We start from the raw sequence: 24244 nt of genomic DNA, 5'->3' as shown, positions 1-24244 counted from the left end.
ACACATTAGATTGTGAAGTATTAGTGATTATTGTTTGAATTGAAAACAAAGGATTCCTACTGGCACAAAATTGTTGAAGGAAATGTGTTGGCATGCATTATCCATGTGACACAAATCTGAGTGAGATCAATTAAATTTGTTGTTGGGCATTAAAGACCACTTGAAACAAATAACTCTATCAATGTGATAATCTAGCTTGTGTGATGTTACATGAGAATTGAGTGTCTAAGTAACCTATATGTAACTGCATGCTGCCCCTTTTCTAGCATACTAAACAACTATATAATTTGTATAAAGATAAGCTAAATAGCATTCTATATACCAAATTTAGAGATCCTGAAGGTAGTTTCTTTTAATAGTCTATGCCTAAAAAGGGAGTAAAAATTGCACATCATACTGTCATATATTATATATGATGATTGATTAGTTGTCATCATCATCATAGAAAATTACACATCCATAAAAATGTTTTACAATCTTTTCCTTCATTCACATCTCTTTAGTGGTGGCACCCTTCAGTTGAATGGTAAAAACTTAAAAGTCCTCAAGAAGAATATCATCCTCCAGCAAATCATGATCGGTATCCATTGGAGACTCACTTGATGCTTTCACTTTCACATGTGCTTGCTACCTATGCTGTTGGCCCCCTCTCAAAATTAATGATCTCTTTTGCAAGAAACATGGGTTTCACATTCTTAGCAATTCAATTTGATTGCATCACAATATTCTTCACCTCCACTTTTTTGAGTCCCACTTAAAAGGTTGTACCACACAAAAATGAGATCACTAAGGTAGTTTAAGGCCAAGCTCTTTTGCTTCTTCGTGACTAGCCTTAAATATGCTCCAATTGTGTGCAAACCTTGAATTGGGACAAAGATATCTCAAAATATAGATTGTAAGTGATCTAAAACTTCCTTGATTTATAGTTGAAATCAACAGATTGAACGACTTATAATATTTTGCTACTTGAAAAAGCAAAATTTGTTCTTGGGAATAAGTTGGCAAACCAAAAGATATTTGAAAACAGTCACATTGGGGTTTTAGAAAAAGTAACAAATATTGTTAGGGCTAGGATTTTTAAGAAAAAATCACCACAACAATGAAAGGGGCAAAAAACTATTAAAAAATGTGATAAAATTCATGAGTTATTTGTGCACGTAATTTTAGTGATTTAATTAGTGAAAACGTAGACTATGATTTTCTTTTATCATTGAAATTTTTTGGTTTGAAAAAAAAGGGATTGAAAGGGATGAGCAATGAGTAATGATTTTTTCTACTGTGGCTCAATGAAAATTAGCTAGATGATTAAAATGTCTATTTAGACTGGAAATAAAAACTAAAGAATAAAAAATGTTTGCAACAGAACACAGGACTTTTATCCTAGGAAGAAAAAAGTAGAGAAAAACTAGTTGATAGTTGCAGTTGCTTATGTAACTAATTATTGCTCAATACAAACTACCACACAGTTAGGTATGCAACTTTTAGTTGTTTTTCATATTGTCTAGTTTGCGACTTCATTTTTCAACTATAACTGCTCTTCCCCTAGCCACTTCAATAAATGTCTCTCTTTTAGATAAATTTGCCATTGAGTGTCTCTATGCTCTGATTTGCCCTCTACTTGTCCTTGAATAGGTTTTCTTGCTTTAGAAAATGAAGGGACACACAGGTGTTGTAAAAGGTGACTCAATCTCGTATTTTAATGTTTGATTTGTTTGTTATTGTTAATTAATTATAAACTCTCATGGAAAAGGCTTGGAACTATGACTTGGCTATTATTGCCATATTTTCAATTTGTTATGACATGCGTAAGAGAATACCTTGTCATGAAGGATGTGTTAGAGCATCTATGATTCATCTTTCCTGGCACACAAATTTTACATCTCAAGGTAGGGTGCTTGATGAAGAATCACCTCTCATGAACCCGAAAGGCTGGTTATCCTTCCTTTTTGCAAGCCATTTCCCATAAATTGAAATCCGATTAGCTGTATGAATTTGCTATTAATTAGTCTTAAAAGGAAAAGCAATTTAGTTACAGGAGCAATAATGTAATTTCTGAGAGTTATGTCTATGCATTTATATATGTGTAATCTATTTATATTCTTAAACTAATCTGTCAATATTTTATTGCTGATGCTAATATTTATATCTGCCTTTGTATCCTAATTTTCCTTTTTGTTTTTCACATTTCACTTGATTGATGAGTGATTGATTGATTGAATGAAATTCTTCGATTGTATGATTTGAGATATTGATGAATGATGATTAAGTGCTTGCTGATTAGATGTTTGATTAAGGATGATATAATAAATGCTTGTTTGATATATTGGTTAATGAGTATTGAATTAATGCTGATTTAGTATTATAATTTGCTGATTTGTTGTTTGCTTGATTTGATAATTGATGATTGCTTTTGTGGATTCACGAATGATGATTGATAAGTGATTCTTGAAAGTTGGCAATGATATCCTTTTTATACTTTATTGGTGAAAGGGTCACCTACTTTCAAAGAATTAAGTCCCCAGCTCAAATTGCTGCCTTCTGAAAAAATAAATTTCAAATTGATTTCTCTTAGATGTCCGCAAAAAAAACCTTCTTCCCTTTATATCTTCCACTGTGAGGGAAAAGTAGCACTCCATCATCATGTCTACCCTTTGCAAGAAACTACCTTCCACAATTACCACCCTCTGAAAGAGTACAATCCTTAATAATTTCTTCATTCGAAAGTGTTGGAACTCTAGTTTTTTGCAAAATTCAGAGTTCCATATAATGAGAAAACCCTAAAAATGTCCTCAGACCAATGCTCAATAGGTGAATTCTGCTGGGAATCCCACTTGTCCGAAATAAATAAGTGTGCACATCCATTTTTAGTGTTTATCGTACAGGGTAAAAGGATACTTATCCCATGTAGTACAGTAAGATATAACACAGAACATATACTTTATTCATATACACAATATGCACTCCAATGCTTACAATATGATTACGCTCATTACAATGATTCTGATGATGTCCCAAAGTCCCTTCTAGAAGGTGTACATATACTTTCCCGAAGGGGTGACTCAACCATTATGCGCCCTTTTGGATACAATTCTACCTGTTGGCTACAATATAGAATTTACCAACAACATCATCCCCCCCAAAAAGTGAAGTCGTTTTCGGACGACAATTACAAAATATCTGAGACAAATTAACAAAATGGAATACATTAACTATGACTAACTATAACAGGGTAAATCTTTTTCCTTCACATCACATTCACATTCCTCCCATGCCTGCACCAACTAGTCTCCAAAACACGTTGCATCTATAGCCTCTGCTAACACAATACTGTCTCCTTAGCCAAGCTAACCTTGATAGCCACCTGTGCCGCCTTCTCTGCTTCCAACTCTTGGGTACACTGAGCCAAGTGTCGCTCTACTGCCTTCAATTGGATGATTAGCTCTTCCCGAGCTCTCTATGCATCCACCAATATAGCCTCAAGTCCAATCAACACCTACTCCGAGTGCCTCAAAGTGTAGCATCCCTCTCAAAAGGCTTCCTCCAGTGCTCTCTCCACCTTTGGCACACAGACACTCCATGCCTGTAGTAGCTCCAGGTCTTATCAACTGGTCACATTTCCCACGACTGATGATTGCACTGACTAGGGGTCTAGGGGGTAACGCCCCCAGAGGGGTCGAGGGGCAGCGCCCCCGTGGGGTCCTAGAACACCATTTTTGTGATTTTCTTCCAATCACACTCTTTTTGCCTACCGCTTATGTTTTACTACTTGTTTATGTCTTTCCCTTCACTTCGGTATCATACGTTATTCATTGTGAATTGTTTTGATTTGTCATCATTTTTTTTTAAGAACCTTCCTACCATACTCTAGTATGCTATAATTATAACCCTATTTCCTTGATTGCGTTGGCCATACGTTACTATTTTATGCTTTGACTGGCTTCATTTTTGCTTGTCGTACGGTACCCAATGTGAGATGTCCATGCTATACGATGTTTTCTTTAATGTGCCTTTATTTGTACCTACATTTGTACAGTTTCTACTTGTATACTTCTCCTACTGCCAATACCGTACGATGTATGACTACATCATTCACTACCTCCACAAGTATTCTATACGGTCACCGCATGCCATACGACAACTTTTGTCTTTTACAGCTAACTGTAAGGTGCTCTTCCTAGGCCATACAGACTACCGCACGACAATTATGTTATTCCGCTGTGTCGTACGACCATACAGTTTGCTTCCTGTCACCACCTCTTTCTATATCCTTGTCATACGGTGTATTAGTGTACTACCTGTGTGATTTCTACTCTCTGCTTGGCCATATGGTGGATCACTGTGATTACCTACTAACTCCACACAAGGTCGTATGGTCCAAAATACCCCCCTATTGCATTCAGTACGTCCATACAACCCTTAAGCTCGTTACTCCTTTCATATTTTCTTCATTTCGTACAGTGTTCATCCTGAGTGTTTCTTGTGTACAGTGGTATGGCCGTACGACTTCCCAGTTTGCACGTTTGTATTATATTTGCTTGCACTTATTATAATTCCTCTTATAGTTGTACAATGAAAATTTGTTCAACTTTATTATTTAATGGTACATGCGATTTATTTAATCCGTCAGTACTATTATCCCCTCTAGACAAGTCTTCCAACCGTACGGTGCACTGTATGGCCTTCAGTTTACTCTTTTATCATTGTTCTTATTAACAAATTACCACTTCACATTCTTTATTATTATTTACATTTACTTTTACATATATACATTAGTAATTACTATTTTAATACTATCTCTTAGTTGTTCGTCCACGGGGGCGTGTTATTACTTTCGTGATAGATTTTCAACTTCGACTCATTCATTGCATTGGGTACTTCTTGTCAAGCGTACATAATTTGATTGCTCCATTATTGCCGACTTCGCAGATCTTGTATTGTCCTACCCACTTCACTTTGAACTTTCCTGGTCTGATTTCGTTTCGCCCATTTTACTTCGAAACTAACTAGCCTGGTTGAAATCTGTTCAACTTCAAGTGCTTGTCATGCCGTGCCTTATGCCTATTCTATGTAACCTTTGTGGCCCATTGTACTTGAGTCGTTGCTCATCAAGTTTATTTAAATTATACAGTCTTTCCCTCAGGCTTTCCATATCTCTTGGCTTGTTTTCGATTGTGGTTCTTAAACTTGGTACCATGAATTGCATTGGTTGCCACTCCTCGCTATCAATAACTGTGTTCTTGATTCTAGAACCTTCACTCCGTATTGTTGGAGTTTTTATTAGGCCCTTCTTTTTTGTTATGATGTGTTTTCCTTGCTGCCGACACCTTTCTACTAACTCCGTGGTGCAGTGTAACTTTTACTTTCCGCTCGGTCCGTTCATCGTGTATCGTACGATGGAATCTTTTCTTTTTCTGGGTTTGTATGGTATGTTCTTCCTCTTGTACTGGCTATACGGTATGTTCTTTTCTTCAACTTCAGCCGTAACTATGTTGCCTTCTTTCACTTCTTTGTATTTCTTTGGACATTCATTTTCCTCTCCTTTATTACCTTTGTCGACCCTTAACATATTACAACTTGGGAAGAGCTCGTAACTCTCCATTTGCCAGTGGAGTAGGTCGTTCACCAAGTCTAGGTCGTAATCATTCGACCCTCCTAATCTCAATACTCCTCCTTCGTCCATTTCCATTCTCTTCTTCCCCTTGCTGTCACCTTCGCCTTCACCTTTGGAATCTGACAACGCTGCATCCTCCCCTACCATCTGTGTGCGTAGGTCAATTGCAAATCTTCGGCCCCTGTGTTCCATGGATAGGGTATTTTGTTTCCAATCATGTTTCACTTTTGCTTGCACCAACCAACCCCGTTCAAGGATAGCGTCATACCCTTTTCTTTTTAGCAGAATGACCATGAAATCTAACAGAAATGGATGCGTTCCAATAGTTACCAGCTGCGCCATCAGGGTTCCCAACGACTTGATTCCGTGCTGATCCCTTGTGAGTAATTGAAATGTAGGTGGCCACAATGTAGGTTGTCCCAACTCTTTCCATGTATCCTCTGGTAACACGTTCACGCCTGACCCTCCATCCACAATTGTGTCTGTAAGTATGGTTACTAGGATACCTGTCTCAACTACTATCAGATGCCTTCTTGTCGTGAGTGCCAGTAGCATTGGGTCTATTGCAGTCGTTCCCCTACTGTGTTTTCCTATTTCCTCCGTTGTTTTCGAAAGTGGTGTCATTTTCAGAGTCGTCGTCCGTAACTGAGGCATTGTAAGGTCATTTAATTTTACAGGAACTTCTATTTGCATTACTTGCCTTATCATGTTTTGTTCAGCTAGGTTCCTCTTCGAGGTATCAGTAGTGTCTTTTGCTTGCAACTTTCTTGTTTCCATCTGTTTTTCTAATTCCGCTCGTGCTTGCTGCAACCTGTTCTTTTCTTCCTTTGCACCAGGGTACTATGCCTTCTTAACTTTCTCACACATAATGACTACTGCTTCCTCCTCACATGTTTCGATGCTTAACAAATTCACCCCCTGCTTCGGGCATTTCAAATCTTCGTGGTCTCCTGGACCACACCATTTGCATAACAACTACGACGTCTCCTTCGTGGTACAATCTCTGGCGAAGTGCCCCGAGAGGTTACATGCACGATATTGTATCATCGACTGTCCACTTGAGTCATGCTCTATCTGACTTCGACCTTCATTCTTATTATTATTACCACCCCTTCCGTTATTGTTGCGATATACTCCTGAGGTTGCATCGTTGTTCGTGTTTGTTCCGGTGGACACTTCCTGCGTTAGTAATACTTGTTGGTGCCCATTTGACTTCATCTTGAATGAACATTCCTTTATGGAATGTCCCGCAATCTGGCAGATATCACAAAATTGTTTTTTCGAGCACGAGCCCTTTGTGTGGCCTTCCTCTTTACAGTCCGTACACCACAATTCCCCCTTCACCAAGTCAGATTCTTTTTTAGATTTTTTATTTCCTTCATCATTCGTAGCATATCCTTCTGCAACGCTCGAACTTTCTTGCTTGATTCTTCATCGTTGCTACTACTTTCAAACGATGAATTGTCTGAGTCTGACAATTTTGTGCTTCTTCCTCTTGCTTGTTTTTTGTTCACTCTCTAGATCTATCGCCCAATTATATGCATTTGCGTACGATGCTAGAGATACAATCTTCATTTTCTTCTTCCAAGCAGGCCATAGCCCCTCAGCAAACCATCGTTTCTTTAATCTGTCAGCCGGTGGGCTCTGCATCTTCCTCACCAACTCTTTCAGCCTTATTGCATAGACACGGATCGTTTTGTTTTTCCCCTGCTTTGTGCTGTATATCTCTACTACAATTTTGTTATCATCCCTTAGCAATCAAAACTCTACCATGAACTCCTTCCTAACGTTTGCCCATGTAGTCAATTTCTGAGGATCGACATCTGCAAACCAATCAATTGCTACACCTTGCAGGGTCGTTGAAAACTATCGAACCCAACCATCTTTGTCCGTTACACCATTTGCCATCCATATTGTTTCACGTCTTGCAGTGTTTGATTGGATCTGTCGTCCCATCACTGTTGAACTTTGGCAATTTTTCCTTTGGTCCTGCCATTACTACTTCCTTTTGATTCTGTGGTACTTGCTATGGACCCGCACTGTTCTGAGCACCCGTGTTGTTTTGAGTACCCGCGTTGTTCTGAGCACCTGTGTTCTTCTGAGTACCCGCATTGTTCTGAGCACTCACGTTGTTTTGCACAACCATGTTGCTTCGGACAACTGTCCTACTTCCAACAACCGCATTACTTGGTGAGAAAAGATCTTCCTCAAGCGAAGTTGTCCGATTCTCTGCCTGTATTTGTTCGTCGGGTGTATTGGGAACGAAGAGTTCACTCTAGACTCGTGCTCCTTCATCACTTTGAGCCATGCGAGTTACTTCCCTTCCGTTCGGATTCTCTACCCTCGGCGTATACTAGTTAAGGAACTCCTCCCTTGTCTCTTCCACCAAATTCAATCGTTGTCGAGTCTCTTCTAGCAATTCCTTCACACTCCTCGGTCTGTTAGGTGAATGCACTCCCTCCGTCTGTGCTCCTTCACCCCCTCAATGTCCATTGGTAATCTGCTGAAGCTTCTTTGTGCACTTCGCCTATTGTGCTAAAATTAAAACTTCCTATGCTGTGTGTATTTCATCCTTATCCTTTATCTTATTCCTATCCTTATTGAGCAAATTAGGCATTAATCTTCATAATACTTCCTACATTCCAGGTTCGACTGGCAACGGCGCCAAATGTTTACTGTACAGGGTAAAGGGATACTTATGGCATGTAGTACAGTAAGATATAACACAAAACAGATACTTTATTCATATACCCAATATGCACTCCAATGCTTACAATATGATTACGCTTATTACAATGATTTTGATGATGTCCCAAAGTCCCTTCCGGACGGTGTACATATACTTTCCCAAAGGGGTGACTTAAACGTCACACACCCTTTCGGATACAATTCTACCCGTCGGCTACAATATAGAATTTACTGACAATGTTCAGCTTCTCAGAGTCGAAATTAACATGTTTTGAAACACTAGTTTTTAGGATTCTAAGACAATCTCACAGTGCATCCTTCAAGTGAGCCATTTTCATGAGTCAATATTTCAGTAGCTAAGCCCTTTCTCATCAGACCAATTGTTCCTTTCAATTGTCCCTATCATAAAGTAACCCTGTGCCTATTTGCAGAACCCCATGACCCTACTTGTTATTTTTCCCAATCCCATTCCATTTGCAATTTATCCAGATTTCTTTCTACTCATTTCAAAATCTATGAAATTGGCCTATTGTAGTAATTAATATTTCACGTACAGATCACTTCTGTACCAAACCAATCGGTCCCTATAGTTGTCTTAGTGTCTATGCTATAAAGAGCTTCTATGCAAGTTTTTAGAGACTCAATAGCTCATTTGATATTTTTTCAAGATAGAAACCGAACACAATTAATTAATATTTGCTGATTATACAGTCAACATGTGACCAGAGGCCTGATTTGAATTTTAATGTCTTTCTATAAGACGATGATCAAGATAAACGAATTGATTCTAGTGACTTTTTGTAGAATTGTCTACCAGTGTGCAAAGTGGTTGAGCCTTATAATTTAGTGTGATACCTTTTCAGGGCCAAAACTTGAAGCAGTTTAAAATGAGTTGCTTACTATATTTCAGATAATTAGAAGCCAACTTTGATAGTGGATATCTTCTGCTCCGGGATGAACTTTCCAGAACCTTTTATTGATGTACGATGTTTGATCAGATGTCTATGCGCTTCTCAGTTCTCATGGTTTCAAGAAATGATTTGATTAATTTTCAAGGGCAGTTACAAAATGCATGTTATTCCAATTGGTCACTTCAACATTGGCTCAAAATACAGAATTGAGGATGCCAAATCTCAAAGTTGGACTTCAAATGCATTTCAAACCACTCTCAATACCAATTTGAAAAGACTCAATGGCCAGTCATTTGAAAACCTTTTTTTAAGCTAGATCCAGAAGGGTCCTAGCTGATATCCTACACCTGAGATTGATTTTTAATTTGAGTAGAAGGTTTATATTATTTAAATTATAAAATTATTTTCAAACAGATGTGGCGAAGGGGCCAAAAATTTATTTGGTCATTTCAAATGCTGTTGGGTTTTCACAGACCGAAGTTTAAATTAAATTGGGGCCTATGCCTAATTGCAAAAGTAAAGGTAAGGTTTCATCAGGATATCTCTGGAGCAATCTAAAAGATGAGTCAATAACCAATGGTATTGATACTTGTTGACCAAAACCATTGGATGGAGGTGTGAAGAGTCTTCCCGAAATGTGAGTCAATCGGGAAGACGTGCCATTTGAGGGATTGAAGATTGAAAAATCTCCCCAAACTGCTATGCCCTGTCAGGGGCATGTAAATCTTTTGACAATTTTCCCACAGAGGCACCATTTTAGGGAATCTCATGGAACACAGAGATCTACAGATCTTGGAAAGACTTCAGAAAACTTTTTAAATGAATGCAATCAACAGACATAAAGCGAGATTCTGTAGCCTTTGTAAAGAATCGTCCCTGTCTGTACAAAAGAGGAGCTCTGATGCAAGGCATTGATATCCATGAAAGCATAAGATGTGAACAATAAAGCTCTTGAAATCTTTCAGTTAATGAAGTGCTCTATTTGTGTTATGTTCATGTCCAGCCACAGATTTTGTAAATGTATTTCCCTCCCTGTCTGTACAAAATGGGGCTTTGACACAAGGCATCGACATCCGTGAAAGCATAAGATGCGTACAAGAAAGCCCTCAAAATCTTTGGGCCAATGAAGTGCCCTGTTTGTGTTACATTCACAGCCATACACATTTTAAATGTATTTTAATCACATGAATATTAAGATGCCAATCAAACCTGTGGTGATCCCTCAGTGCCTAAAGATTACATCCAAATCTGGATGTAGTGGGATCAAAGGCCATAAAATTGCGTACAAACATGTAGGCAAGATGTGGATAGATAGACGATGCAAGTGAACTGTCAGACAAAAATGAGATGTCATCCCATGAGATGCAATGATTGCACGAGATGCAAAAATTGAATTTGCTGCAAGAAAATTATAAAATCTTTTAATTAAAAGTGTTGGCAGGTGTAAAGAAAAATTCACAACTTGCGCCAACATCCCCCTACCAGCACCAATATATGAGCTATTGAACAGTTTAATGTTGAATAAGGAGAAGAAGAAGAATGCATTTTACTAAAAGCAAAATTAGCAAATGCCATGACCCCTATTCTATGTCATCGGTGAGAGAAGTATAATGTGTTAACAATATCAGGAAAAAATAGATAACGACAGGACAATCAAAAGTTTCTCCGAAACATGAACTCTCCCTGATGGCAAATGGAGTTGCCAGTTTAAATCTTCAAAAAGAGATTAATAGGCGTATAGCCAAGTCCCATAAACATCGTCGACATTCCCTCTATACGTGTAAAGCTTTATTGGTATCCAGGGAGAGCACAGATGAAAAGAAATGTAAACATTATAGCTGCGAACAAATTTATGGCCATAGCTTAAAAAAATATTAGAAGAAATCAAAAATTAGTTTTGCTTTACTGATGCTGAAGTCATTGATAATGATGAAGAAGAATTAAAAAATCAAACTACAACTAGGGCAACAAACTTTCTTGAAGGGAAAATGGAAATAAAATTTATGAACAATGATAAATGGAATTACAAATTTTGTTGAAGCAAGTAAAAACATTTGACAGAAATATAACACATCCAATAGGGTGTTATTACCCAAAGTGAAGTTTTTTTACTAGAAGGGGCAGATTTGCTTAATTTTACAAGGAAGGGGAAGGAGATAAAATATATGAAATGGCAAAGATAAATTACTTACACTAAGTGCGAAAGATGTAAATATTAGTATGCGGGTGGTTATTTCACCTAACAAATATGATTACTAGCAAGCACAAAATTCTGAAGCAGTTTTATTTCTATTTGGATTTTCATTAAAGATTATATTTTGTCCAAAGAGATGAAAATATAAAATCATGATTAATTTTACCCTTAAGTGAAAGTATTTTACAAAGAATGTCAAAATAGGTGGTGATGGAACCCCAAATTTTTGCAAATTCAGAAGTCCCAACCCATCACCAAGAAATCAGGATGAAGGGAATAGTTACATATGCACCATAGCCAGCATATCAGTATTATTGGGGAAACATTGACCGATGAAAAGAGTAAGCAGTGCTAAGAAGGCTCATCGAAGAAAGTCATATCGAAAAGGTTATTGGTGTAAGAATGATGTTCAATATGAGTAGCTTTGCATTTTCCCGATGCCCAGGGAAGTTATCGGTGTACTTGTTACTTATAGGATTTCATCAGTGTAATGTGTAGTGCTGGGGATTTGGCTAACATGTCATGCCAATTTCTTGCGTGAGTATCGGTAAAACCTTGGGCAATGAAAAGCTTTGGAGTAACAATGACAATCAGTCAAGAATGACTTGAATTTCTCCAACACCCAATAGGAAGATTGGGTTATTCCATACCAATGATAATATTGGGGTAATAGATGGTAGCAAGCAAAAAGACTTTAAGATACTCCGATACTCGATGGAGGCTTCAGGAGTGTGTATGTTGATAATATGATACCATCGGAGTAGGTGAAGTGATCGGTGTGGTATGAAGATGGATACCCCGATGATCAATGAAGCTAGCAAGATGACTTATGCCGAATCAATTTGGCGGAATGATGCAGTGCTAAAAAGAGGTTATGAAATGACAATTTGTCGCCATTTACACGTGATATATGATGTGTTTGCAAAACAACAAGAATGAGGTAATTCAATAAGAATGGGATCAAGGGTGATGGAAGGATATGATGAGTAACAAAATCAACGGAAGGAAGCTTTGTGACAAGAATAAATAGAACTTATTAATTGAAGCCTTTATAAATGTTGGAATTTTGACCTGCTACTAAGACGACGTTGACAGAGCCTGAAGATGATCGAGATTTAAAAATCTAAAAACACCCTAGCTCGGGAAAATAAATTACCTAGCTCCAATCCAAATCTTAGCTTTACACGAGGTGTTTTGGTTTTGTGACCAAACTCAAATCCGAAAGTTAGGTAGTTATTTTTAATTAATTGTTTAGTTTTTTCCAAAAGGTTTGTAATAAGGTGGTGTATTTTCACCTTAAAGAGGCTTGCAAGCCACTCAGCCACACACACACACACATATACACATAATGTAAAATGTAAAGAGAGCAAGAATTCAAATGAAAGAAGTATTGATTTGCATATTGTGAATAAAATATAATTTAGTAACATTTTCAAATTTCATCTTCACAATTGTTTTGTGGAGTATTTTCATTTTCGGATTAGTTCTCTATTGTAATTATCTTAAAATTGATAATTGCTACTCCAAGTCACTATGTAAAAGAATTGTGTGATGTTAAATAGTTTGAACATCAAGATACATCTAACATTCATTTAGCTTGTTGCGTCTTGTCTAATTGATTTTTGCAGTGATAGTTAAATTCAATTAGACTAGTTGTGAGGATTATTGTACAATTTCATAGCATCAGAGGTTGGGTAGTTGACAGGTCCATTTAAGGGGTGGACTTAAAAAGTTGTCCTTCAGAGTTATACATGGGGTTTGGAAGTGGATGACTCTATTGCCCAAGTGAGGAGAAGGCACTGATCTATTATATAAAAAACATTCAAAATTAAGTTAGATATTTGTAGGAAGATATCAAATCAAAAGATACTTGTAGACTCAAGTAAGAAATAATATACAATAAATATACCACTATATTGTGAATCAAAAGGAGAGAAGAAACATCAAAATATCAAGTATACCCACCTTGATTTGCGAGACCTAGGAGTGCACAAGAAGTCAACTACAAGTTAGTTACTCATGTTCGTTGGCCAGGTCAAATAGAGAGTTTGAACATAGAATTAGGCATAATCTTAGAACTTCCCAAGCTGTTGATTTGGGAACCAACAAGTGGAAATATGTATAAAGGCATATGCAAAACTCATTTTGTTACTGAAGGGATGTAACGAGTTTATTATTTCATCATAAGAGGAATACAATTCAAGAGAGCATAAAAGTTGAAGAGCAAAGGTTTAGTGATAATATTTATCTCTTAATTAAATTAATAACTTTTGTAATGTAAGGTTGTGATGGTCTGAAGCACTCCCTTATTGTTATAAAAGGGAAATCAGGACTAACATAGAAAAGGTTGAATTGGAATATAATTTATACCAAACACTACCTTGTGTCTCTAGGGTTTTAATAGAGACCATGCATAAATAATATGCTTTATTACATTGTCAACTATTTATTGATTTTAATACAAGGATATCATTTTGAACCTTCTCCATAGTATTGTTAGTCTAATCTTATGAACTTGTATATCAAGGATATCATTGATTTGTCGTGGCGCCTTAATGCTTTTGTGTATCTTTTTTGGTCGGTCTCTTCAAGCAAGAGTGAAATTCTATCAGATAGGTATTGTGATTTGGAGGAATAAGTTGGATTAGCAAGAAGGATGTTTGTGATTGGCATCCTTGCACATTTATGCAAGACATAAACTAGAGAAGTGTTGGACAATTCAAGTTTTCAAACATTGGAGGAGTAGATAATTATTATGACTCAGTGGCCTAAGATAAGGCACTGATCTAATTTCACCTGAATACCAATCAAATAATTTTAAATTTTATTTTCAATTGTGCAGATAGAAGTAGGAGGTGTAGGAGTAGGGTTACAAGATAGATTTATCTATTTCAGACCTTTCATGTCACTCTGAAATAGAAGTAGAGATCAAAGAGAGATCATAAGAAGCCTTAATCTGCTTAAATTACCAAGAGGTACACTTGCCTTGGTCTAGCAGAACCAGAAGTGTAAAAGAAGTCAATCTCTGTGAGGATTGAATCTCATTCCTTAGTGAAGTCAATTGTCAAACCGAATCATATAGCTCAACATACTTGTAGGGTTTTACAATTTGTTGATTTGAGAACCAAGAAAAGTTTACACTTTTTTCTCTTCCCATTACTTTCTTCCTCGATTAATCCTTCCTTGGTTCATATGCTCCATTTCTTTCTTCCTTTCTCCATATCTACTTTTTGATGAACACTTCTTCCTTTTATAACTCATGTTTGAAGGAAATAAATCTTTATTTCATACTGTTTGACCATTTATTAAGCATAATAAAACTATATAGTATATTATAAGTTTATTATTGTTTTTTTGATAGATAATTAATTTTTATATTTTAATGCAATAATTATTCAATATTAAATCCTGTTACAAAAAGTGGACATTACAATATGAATTACCATTCATTGAAGTAATTTGGCATTTATAGTCCCAACTCGTGTTTAACGTTGGGTTAGTTGCCAAAGAAAAACTTATTAATTTATCAATAACTTATTTTAAGTTTTCAGTAAGCTAAAAATGTTGCAGATGAAGTTTGATTAAGAATTATTATTTCAAGATTTAACACCTAATATTATTGTCTTCTTTAACTCTATTTTGTATATGACAAAGAAGAAATCCTTTGCTTGGTTATATATTAGTAATTGCAATGGCTACTTATTTCTCCTTTGCACTGGAAATAAATGTTACATGTAATCTCTCCTATAACTTCTCGATCTTGTTGAATGAAGTAGCATAAGGTTTGAGAATATCTTGACAATGCATTTGATGGTTTCATCTAACATTAATAATCTCCCAAATCATTGCCTCTTTTATGCTGCCCATCGCATCATAAAAAACCCCATGGTAAACCTTTTCCTACAGACCAATCTCAATACCCAAATTAAGGTTTTTGTAATTCGTAGTCTCATGAGAATCTGTCCAAAATGATTTGTCAAAAAAATGTTTAATGATGATGCTATGTGATTGAGAAAGCTACTCTTTAACCAATTTGATAAAATAACTACACATTTCAAGGTAATCTTTTAGGCACATTAGTTTTGCAAGGTTAGGAAGTTTGTGTCATACCTTGTTTCACTTGGTCACATGAACTTCTTTCCCTTAGTGAAGGATCTTATCATACTCAACACCTTAGTGTTATCATATGTGAATTTAGCAATGAATATCCCCATCTAGTATAGGTATAATATCTAACACATTGCATTTTGCCAATCTATTCAAGGGTTAAATCAAAGGAATATATTTTGCATGGGCTGCAAGACAATATAGAAGTTTGTCTTTGGTAAATTGCATTGCCTATTGTGGATGGACCAATCTCAATACCTAAACTAAGTTGTTTGAAATTCATAGTCTCATGTGCATCCATCCAAAATGATGTTTCAAAAAACAAAATGTTCAATGGTGATACTATGTAATTGGAAAAGCTACTCTTTACACAATTTGATAAAGTAAACATGCATTTCAATTTTATCTTTTGGGCACATTAGTTTTGCAACGAACTCCTTTCTCTTATTGAAGGATCTCATCATGTTCAACATCTTAGTGTTTGCATATACGAATCTAACAATGAATCTCCTCATCTATCATTGGTCTACCATTTAACCCATTGAACTTTGCTGAAGTATTCAAGCATTAAATCAAGGGAATTTATTGTGCATGGGCTCCAAAAAATGTAGAAGCTTATCTTTTGTTTGAGGTATTGTCTTTGGTAAATTCCATTGCCTTGGCTCAACCTCCACTACCCCACCAAACTGATAACAATGCAAGTGGGCTAATTCCACTATTATATGCATCTACAAATTTGAAGAAGTCTACTGCACTATTTGATTAGTATTGTAGTCCATCCATTCGACATTATGATGGAACTTTTAATCTCCCATTACTTGTGGTGCTCAATAAGTAACTCACTAGTAAACTCTATGATCTCTTTTAGCATATAAGCTCTAAAGCCTTTCTATGATGGTGCTAGAAACCAAAACCATCAGAGGTGTGACTCTCCCTCATATTGGAGGGTATATTAAGGAGAATTTTTTTCTGAGGAGGAAATCAATTTGGGGAATAGTATATTATTCTCAAAGGAAACAATGAAAGTGGTGACTCAATCCTTATGAAAGGTGGTGACTTTTCCACCAATAAGTATAAAGAAGGATTCATTCCAAGCATTGAAGGGGAATAATCCATCATCACTCACCCATACGTTAAGGTATCAATCAAGGGAGATCAAACTATTGAAGAGTAACACTCATCCAAGAGAGCAGAAATCGGCATCCAAAGAGAGAAAGTCGGCAGATTTGATATTTACAAGGTGCTTGGGCTAGATTTAGGGAAAACTTAGAAAAGTGGTCATTACATGTTTATTGTAGCTATTTTGAGGACTTAGTTTTTGTGGTTTTTAAATTGTGTTATTATAGTACAATCTCTGTGATTAAACATAATTTTGATGTACATAGTAGTTTGGAATGCAATGTTGTTAGTAACATTTTACCATCCACTCATCCTACAACAAGACTAGAGGTTTATTTGTGTACCAATCAGTTAACTGTTTTATTGTTAACTTACCTTAAAGTCATTTAGCAGAAAAGCTTACATGCTAATCCACATTCTGTTATTTTAAACAAACATTTTATTTGGACAATTCATGTGCTAAACTCTCTATTTTACTTAATCTCTCTATGTCATGGAGATACCTTTAAATTGAAAAATAAGTAGCTTTTGTTTCTTTTTCAGACATTTTTTTCATGTTTTTTTTTTCAAACCTGAGGTTTTCCCCATTTAAATCCCATTTTTCCAAAAAACTCTTATACTTTTAGTTTGCAGATTTTTTTCCTGAGAAGACTGTTGCTTCTATGGTTTTACATAACGGAAGTGGGACCATTGTTGCACATTCATGTATAAAAAAGCTGTTTAATCATGCTAAAATAGATGGCCCTTATCCTAAATTCCAAATTATTACTAGAATCTAGTATTAGGAGTGGACTATAATATTAGTGGTATAGGAATTGATCTTGTGCTCCCTCTTTTAAGTGTTTGAGGCTCAATCCTAGAGGTTTATATTTTGATGTTTTACATAATGTCAGTGGCCTCATTGCGTCACATTCATTTATTAAAAAATGTTCAATCATGCTAAAATAGGCAGACATGCTAAACTAGTTCAAATAATATATGATACTAGAATAAAATGTTTGTAGGGGCTTAAATGTAAGTGAGTAATCCAAAGAATTATAGTAGTATTGCTAGCCTCCAATAATCCTATATTGACTATAATCAATTTCTTTCTTGAACCAAAGAAGAATAAGTATAAATGCCTTAAACATTGAGTACCACCCTTAGTCAAGACATGTTTACCTTCATTAGCAATCCTATTATCACCTATGTATGTGTTCCCTAAATGCCTTGGTGATTCAAAGTGATATTGGTAGGTCCTCCAGTGGAGAACAATTTCTCAATCATAATAGAATTGGTTCTTTGAGGAAGCCTAATAAATCTTACTGTTGACATGTCTTCTTCCTATTGTGTCATCACCCACTACAGTAACAAGAGAAGAACTGCAAGAATTATTTGGGTTTTTTAAGATGGTTTTTGGATTAGGATTGATCGTAGCAATAGACTTGAACTAGTAGAACAAAATATTTTGAGAGGTAACTCCCTAATTAGAGGATGAATAAGATGCAATAACAAAATCATTCGCTCTTAGAATTTGATTCAAGCTAGAAAAACAATCTTCCTAGCATGAAAGCTTGCATACTAGCTTCAAATAGTCTGCTAAATTATTGCTACCATACAAGTAATTATTTAAATTGACATATGTGGTTGCTCTTCTCCTTGAAAATCTGAATCTTGTGTTGATGTCCATTGTTAATCAATAGGTTGATCTATAACTTTAATATACCTCCTCTTGATAATCAAGGGAGGACTTTCTTTTGACCTTGAAGCTTCTCTCAGCCCCGCAAGTACCATTGGAGTCTTAGACCTCATTATGAACACGACTTCATCTAAATTGATACAGAGTCATCTCTCAATTCAAGAACATTTCACAATACAACAAATGGAGTATCTTAATTTCCCTCATTTATTATTTTTCCTTTCAAGTCCCCCACCCTAAAGAAGAAAATTCTAAGCATAGAGTAACTCTGAACTTTCTCCACTTCCCAACTCCCTTGGCTGAAAAGTGAAATCCCACATTGAACATGTTGTCTATCCAATATCACCTTGCACACACTACACTACAAATTTTAATTGATTTCTCACTAGCACACAATACTTCCAAACTCATAATTTTTTTCAAAGCATTCTAATTTGTAACTGAAAATTAGGACAACTCGTGAATCTGAAACTTGTATAGATAAATTGATTTGCTCTATACCCTACAAAGCCTAAAATTAATTCTACACACTTGTGAATTCCGAACAAATCCAGCAAGGATTGGTCAAGTGGGTTTTCATTCTAGGTTGATACCTGAACAACAGCTGTTGACACAAAAGTTTACACCCCTACCCAACATGTTATCCCCGGGTGATCTTGTGTAACATGGAAACAACCTCTAAGTGTGGGACTTATGCTCTGAGGTTGAATATTTAGAGAAGGCCGACTTCCTTACAATCAGGGTGCATCTAAACTAAGACTTTGAAGAAAAAGGGAGAGGGATTACATGAAAAGTAAATGTTGAAAGGGAAAGGGGGTGATGCACCAGATTGAACTATGGTTACAATCTTTGCCTACAACTGCACTACACATCAATGAAAAACTCAAATACACTATTCTCTACTCTAATATGCCTTCCCAGATATCACATGCAGGTTTGAACCAATCAAATGCTGAAAGGAAATGGGTTTTCACTTATAGCAATTTAAACACAACACATAAATCTGGAAAATAGAATGGAAACATTCACTACAAGGCACAAAAACATGCACTAGATAGAAGAATGGCAAGAATAGGGTAAGAAACAGAGCTATTTCATTAATGGAAGGCAAGGAATACATTGGCAAAGCATAAGGCTGCTACAAAAATGCCAGCAGAGAAGAACCTTGAAAAATAATTATGAACTGCCTTTTAAAGAGTTCAGGCATAATTGGAATGAAACCATGAAGTTCAAACTCCAACCACTGGATGAAGAGAAGAGAAATAACTGAATATTAGAGATAAATCTTATCATGTACACAACTTGCTCATGGAAGTGACAGAAAAGACCAAAAGGAAATGCACGCAGTTGTTGGAAAGATCAAATCCAAGAGATTTGATCATTACAAGCAATAAAGAGGCATGGAGTGCATTAGTGATGTGGAACAAGGCCTCAAAAGTCACCCGATAATAAAGAATAGTCCTTGGAAGAGTGTTGTGGATGCAAGCAACCAAAATGTGACGTTGTCAAAAAATGCGGGATGGGATAATACATAGTGTTAACCCACTTGTGTACATCTGTAGAGTTGAACTGCGTGGAAAAGGTTAGATTTTCCCAGAAAAAGTGATGAACATTGATGATGATCCTTCATATTTGAATGAAAGGCCAAGATTAGGCGAAAGAACCCCCAATGAGTTATTAAAACACCACCGTGGATGAAGATTAGCTTTAAATCCAACGGTTGGTGCTAGTTCGCAAGAGTGCAAAAGGGAGCATCGTGAAATAGCAAAAAGCGGTTAACGTAGGAAAGTTTCGCTATTTCACAAAGGGCAGAAAAGTGAATCTGCAAAATAGCAAAATGGGGATAACGTAAAATGTTAACCCTGCAATTTTAGCGTGTTAACTCTCTGCAAAGAAAACAACCCATTGAAGTTTTCTCAGATTGGTTCTATGTGATGGGTTGAATGGGGGCAAAAATAGCCAACATTTTTGGCGACTCAATGGGATGTTTGCTTGCTAAGCATTGATTAGCGGCCTTGAGCAATCCATTGGGCATGGAGTCATCAAGACAAAACGACGCACTAACCCACTTGTAACTTCACAAAAATTCTACAACCAACAAAACTACAAAACTTGTTATCTCCAGGAGGGAATGGCTGTGCACGTGCACTTCTTGGAAAGCTGGAAAAACCTACTCTACTATGTACAAATATTTAGAAACCGAGAAATTAAACAAAGCCATTTAATGGCTTGTTAAAATAGCTGCCCTTTCTTACGAGTTGGTTTTTTCTTTCATGCATGTTGGCAACTGAAAATAGTAGCAAGCATGACAAGCATACTGCTGCACTTTGCAAAATCTTCTAAATATTGAGGACAAAGAAGCTCTTGACCATTGGGACATCTTGATTTTGAGCAAGACAAACTTGGTCCTTCATGTGACAATCCTTGTTATGCTCTAAAAGAAGCATAACCGGGGGCAACACATTGATTCGTTGCAGAGGTAGATGCCTTATGAGGCATCCTCTTGATGGCTTCAGGTCTAAGCAATCAGCCTTGACCGTGTTGTTGTGCTCTGCAACCTTGGTACCCTGCTAGTTTGGAAGTGGCTCCTCTTCTTGTGAAGAAATAATCTCCACCTTATCCTCATGCTGCTCATGAGCCACCTCCTTGGGAGCTACTAGTATGGTGTGAATCTTGACTTGTTGCTGTTGTAGAACATGCTTCTCATATATAAGAGATGATGACTCAACATCTATAGAACAGTAGATAGCAGCAGACTCATCCAAAAGGTCATCCTCATAATCAATCTCCTCTATCATAGCTGCAATAATATGCATAGGTTGAGGGGCAACCTTATGCATATCAGCATGTTCCTCCTCAAGGACGGATATATCCTTGGGAGCCTCTTTCTCATTCCCTGCATCATGAAGGACTGTATGCTGCAATAACTGATTTTCTTCTTCTTCCTCTTCTTGCAACAGATCCTCATTTTCTTCTAAAGGCTCAAAAGCCATCATTTGTGCCTCAAGGATAGGAGCAACCTTATTTTCTTCTTCTTCCTTAACTAAAGAGGGAAGTTCTTCACATAAAAGAATTGGATTTGTTAGAAAGTAAAGTCCACCGAGATAACTGAGATGGGGGGAAGGGGGGGGTGGGGCTGAATCAGTTATCCAACTATTAAAACATTTGTCAACCTTATTAATCCTTAACCATGTGAGCAATATAATCAGCAACCATAAGAAGATACACACACAATAAAACACCAAATATGTTAAGTAGGAAACCCTTGATCAGGGGGAAAACCCCGGTGGGGATGTCACCCACAAAATGATGTACTAATATAAAAGTTTCTTGTAAGAGGATGGACTTTGTTAGGAGCCAATGAAATACATTCAGTACATATCACTGCTTGCTAGGAGGCTAAGAAAATCCCGATTAGGAGATTCCAACCCTGTTAGGAGTTGTGCCATCTCTGTTTAGAGTTATAGAAGGTAGATGAACTCATTGTCCAAACAGCTTCAGGGGCAAGATCACCGAACTCACTAGCCAACTGATTTTTGTATTATTCCTTGCAGAATAATAGAAATGAAATAACTTGAACTCCTCTATCCTCTTGACTGGACCAAAACCTCTTTTGATCTCAATACCAGATCAACAACTTTGCATCTAAATAATCCCTTGGATCGCTTACTTGCATTTACCAAATACTTTGCATATCACACTTGAATACATACTTCACAACAAGGAAAATAACCTTCCTTTATACCATATCCTCAAAATAATTCCTTGAGTCAGCTTTGAGGTTCTCTCAATTAATTATAGTAGGACCTCATTAAGATATCACTATTATTTTACAATCACACAACATTGTTGGCTCACAGTCTTCACCACTTCTCACGCGTGCAACCGTTGACCTTGGGCACTAACTGACGTCATCATTAGGCTGTCTATTGTCATTGTTTAACTGCGCTCATCACGATTCTATCCCTCTAAAGAGATACAATCCAAACATCAGAAACAACTTATCAGGTACTTTGTTTGCTTACTTTCCTCTGTAATTCATAAATAACTTCCGCATGTCTTCGACTCTCTGTATGCACACTTGTCCACTTCATCCTCAGCTGCACTTGACCTGATTATCAATACACAGTCCGCATGACCTCATTCTCTGTCTGCCACTCTGCCACTCTTCACAAAAACGATGCTATGTTAACATCAGTGACAAACACAATCATGAATGCAACATGTCAATCATGCTAACCATCTCTCCAATGCTTAGAACAATCCCCTAAAGGAATACCATCAGCATTCATGTTAATAATCCAAGATAGTCACAAATAATAGCTTTGGGAAGATTTATTGCTTCACCCACACATTAGCATAAATTAAGTCTTGATTTTCTAATTTTTTTAATCAATCCTAGTATATTCATTCATAATCCCTCCCACCTAGCATTTTGCAACTGTTTGCTTCTCTAGTAAGCTAGAATACTAACTCCTTTTTGCAGCCAATAAAAGTAATTAAACTGATTAAATTTTGCTTGGTTTTATTCTTACAATGTCTTCTTATTGACAAAGGAAAGAATACAGTACTTGCAGTTGGGAGTTATATATTATTTGTGATGTCTACTTTTAAGATCTGTTATAGGCTTTATGATGCAGAACAATTCTAATCTGGAGTTTTTTCTAGTTTGAAATGTGTAGCCACGGGATCAAGTTATACGTGATCTTTGGAATTATTTGAGATGTCTACTTTTAGTATCTATTATAGATTTTATGATGCTTGACGATTGTTGTCTTGAGTTAATTCTTGTTTATTATGTGTAGCTATGGGGTCAAGACATGCAAGATCTTAGAATTTATGATGACGAGGAATACTGCGACACGTTTCATATGTCTGATGTTGATCTTACTTTTGAAAACTATGAAGACATATTTGGTGGCCCCCAAGGTAAAAGCACTTCGATTTTTGAGGATGTGGACACAACCTGTTCCTCTATGGATAAAGATGTCTCTATTGCTGATTCAAGTGGATGCAACGAGAGTTCTCGCAAGGTTGGTGTCTTTACGTGCAAAGTTAGACATGTAGTGATATATTTCTATTATGCTGCGAGTAGCCAAAACTTACAGCAATTAAGTGGGACAAATTTTTTTATTTACAGCTTTTAATCTGTTAATTAGAAAATAAGTATCAAATATTTAATCTTTGACATTTTTTTTAATTTACCTTTTTTATAGCTCTTGAAAAAGGAGTATGCATTGCTGTTCACGTTAGCATGATAATAGTCAACAATATGCATGCACAAGCAAACTATAATTAAAGCCATCTCCCCATTTAAAGTTTAAACCACTTTCTCTACATATTGCTACTTCGGTGTCATGGCCATCCTATATACTATTTATGTTTTTCTCTCAGATTGTACGTGGATGTCTGGCATGGTGTGAACTTGCTTCCCTATTCTATTTAGCTTATAAGATAGGACTGTTCTATGATGATATCAGAGATTGGATTTTGTATGTTACCACTGCACAGTATAGCAGAAATATCAATTATTCAGAGTACATAAAAATTAACACTGAATGGTTTGGAGCAGCCCCACCTTTAAACGTCCAATGCACATGTGAAACAAAGATAATCTGAATGCATGTATTTTGGACATGCAAGTATAAGAAAATCTCTATCACTATAAACAGGTGTACCCTTGGTATTGGTTTCAATTTCTACTATAATAGGAGAGGCTAGAGTTAGTAAATCAAGGAGGTTTAAATTCAATGCTTAATGAGTTCAAATAGGATAAACATCGTATAAGCCAATCAATAATACTAAGCCAGACATGCTGGTACCAGGCATATGCGACAAAGGTTTTTGGAGGACTGTAGTAATAAGAAGTCATTTGTTAAAGGCTATATATACATATATATATATATATATATATATATATATATATATATATGTAT

The 24244-nt window shown here is 36.4% G+C and overlaps 1 protein-coding gene across 2 annotated transcripts in view; it reads left to right on the top strand.

Annotated features, from left to right (window-relative positions):
- LOC149571508 (zinc finger protein CONSTANS-LIKE 9-like) overlaps positions 1-24244 on the top strand; it is a 73141-nt gene that overhangs the window by 24201 nt on the left and 24696 nt on the right. For both annotated transcript variants that reach the window (XM_089813016.1, XM_089813015.1), the window contains one exon: positions 23114-23341. In XM_089813016.1, the coding sequence (XP_089669142.1) occupies positions 23114-23341 (228 nt within the window). The remainder of the gene's footprint in view (positions 1-23113; positions 23342-24244) is intronic.

This window comes from Cupressus sempervirens, chromosome 2, assembly GCF_028749045.1.
Source record: "Cupressus sempervirens isolate cs-2001-9-10 chromosome 2, ASM2874904v1, whole genome shotgun sequence".
Lineage (NCBI taxonomy): Eukaryota > Viridiplantae > Streptophyta > Pinopsida > Cupressales > Cupressaceae > Cupressus > Cupressus sempervirens.
Note: the sequence above shows the minus strand (reverse complement) of the source record. Positions and strands in the feature narration are given on the sequence as shown.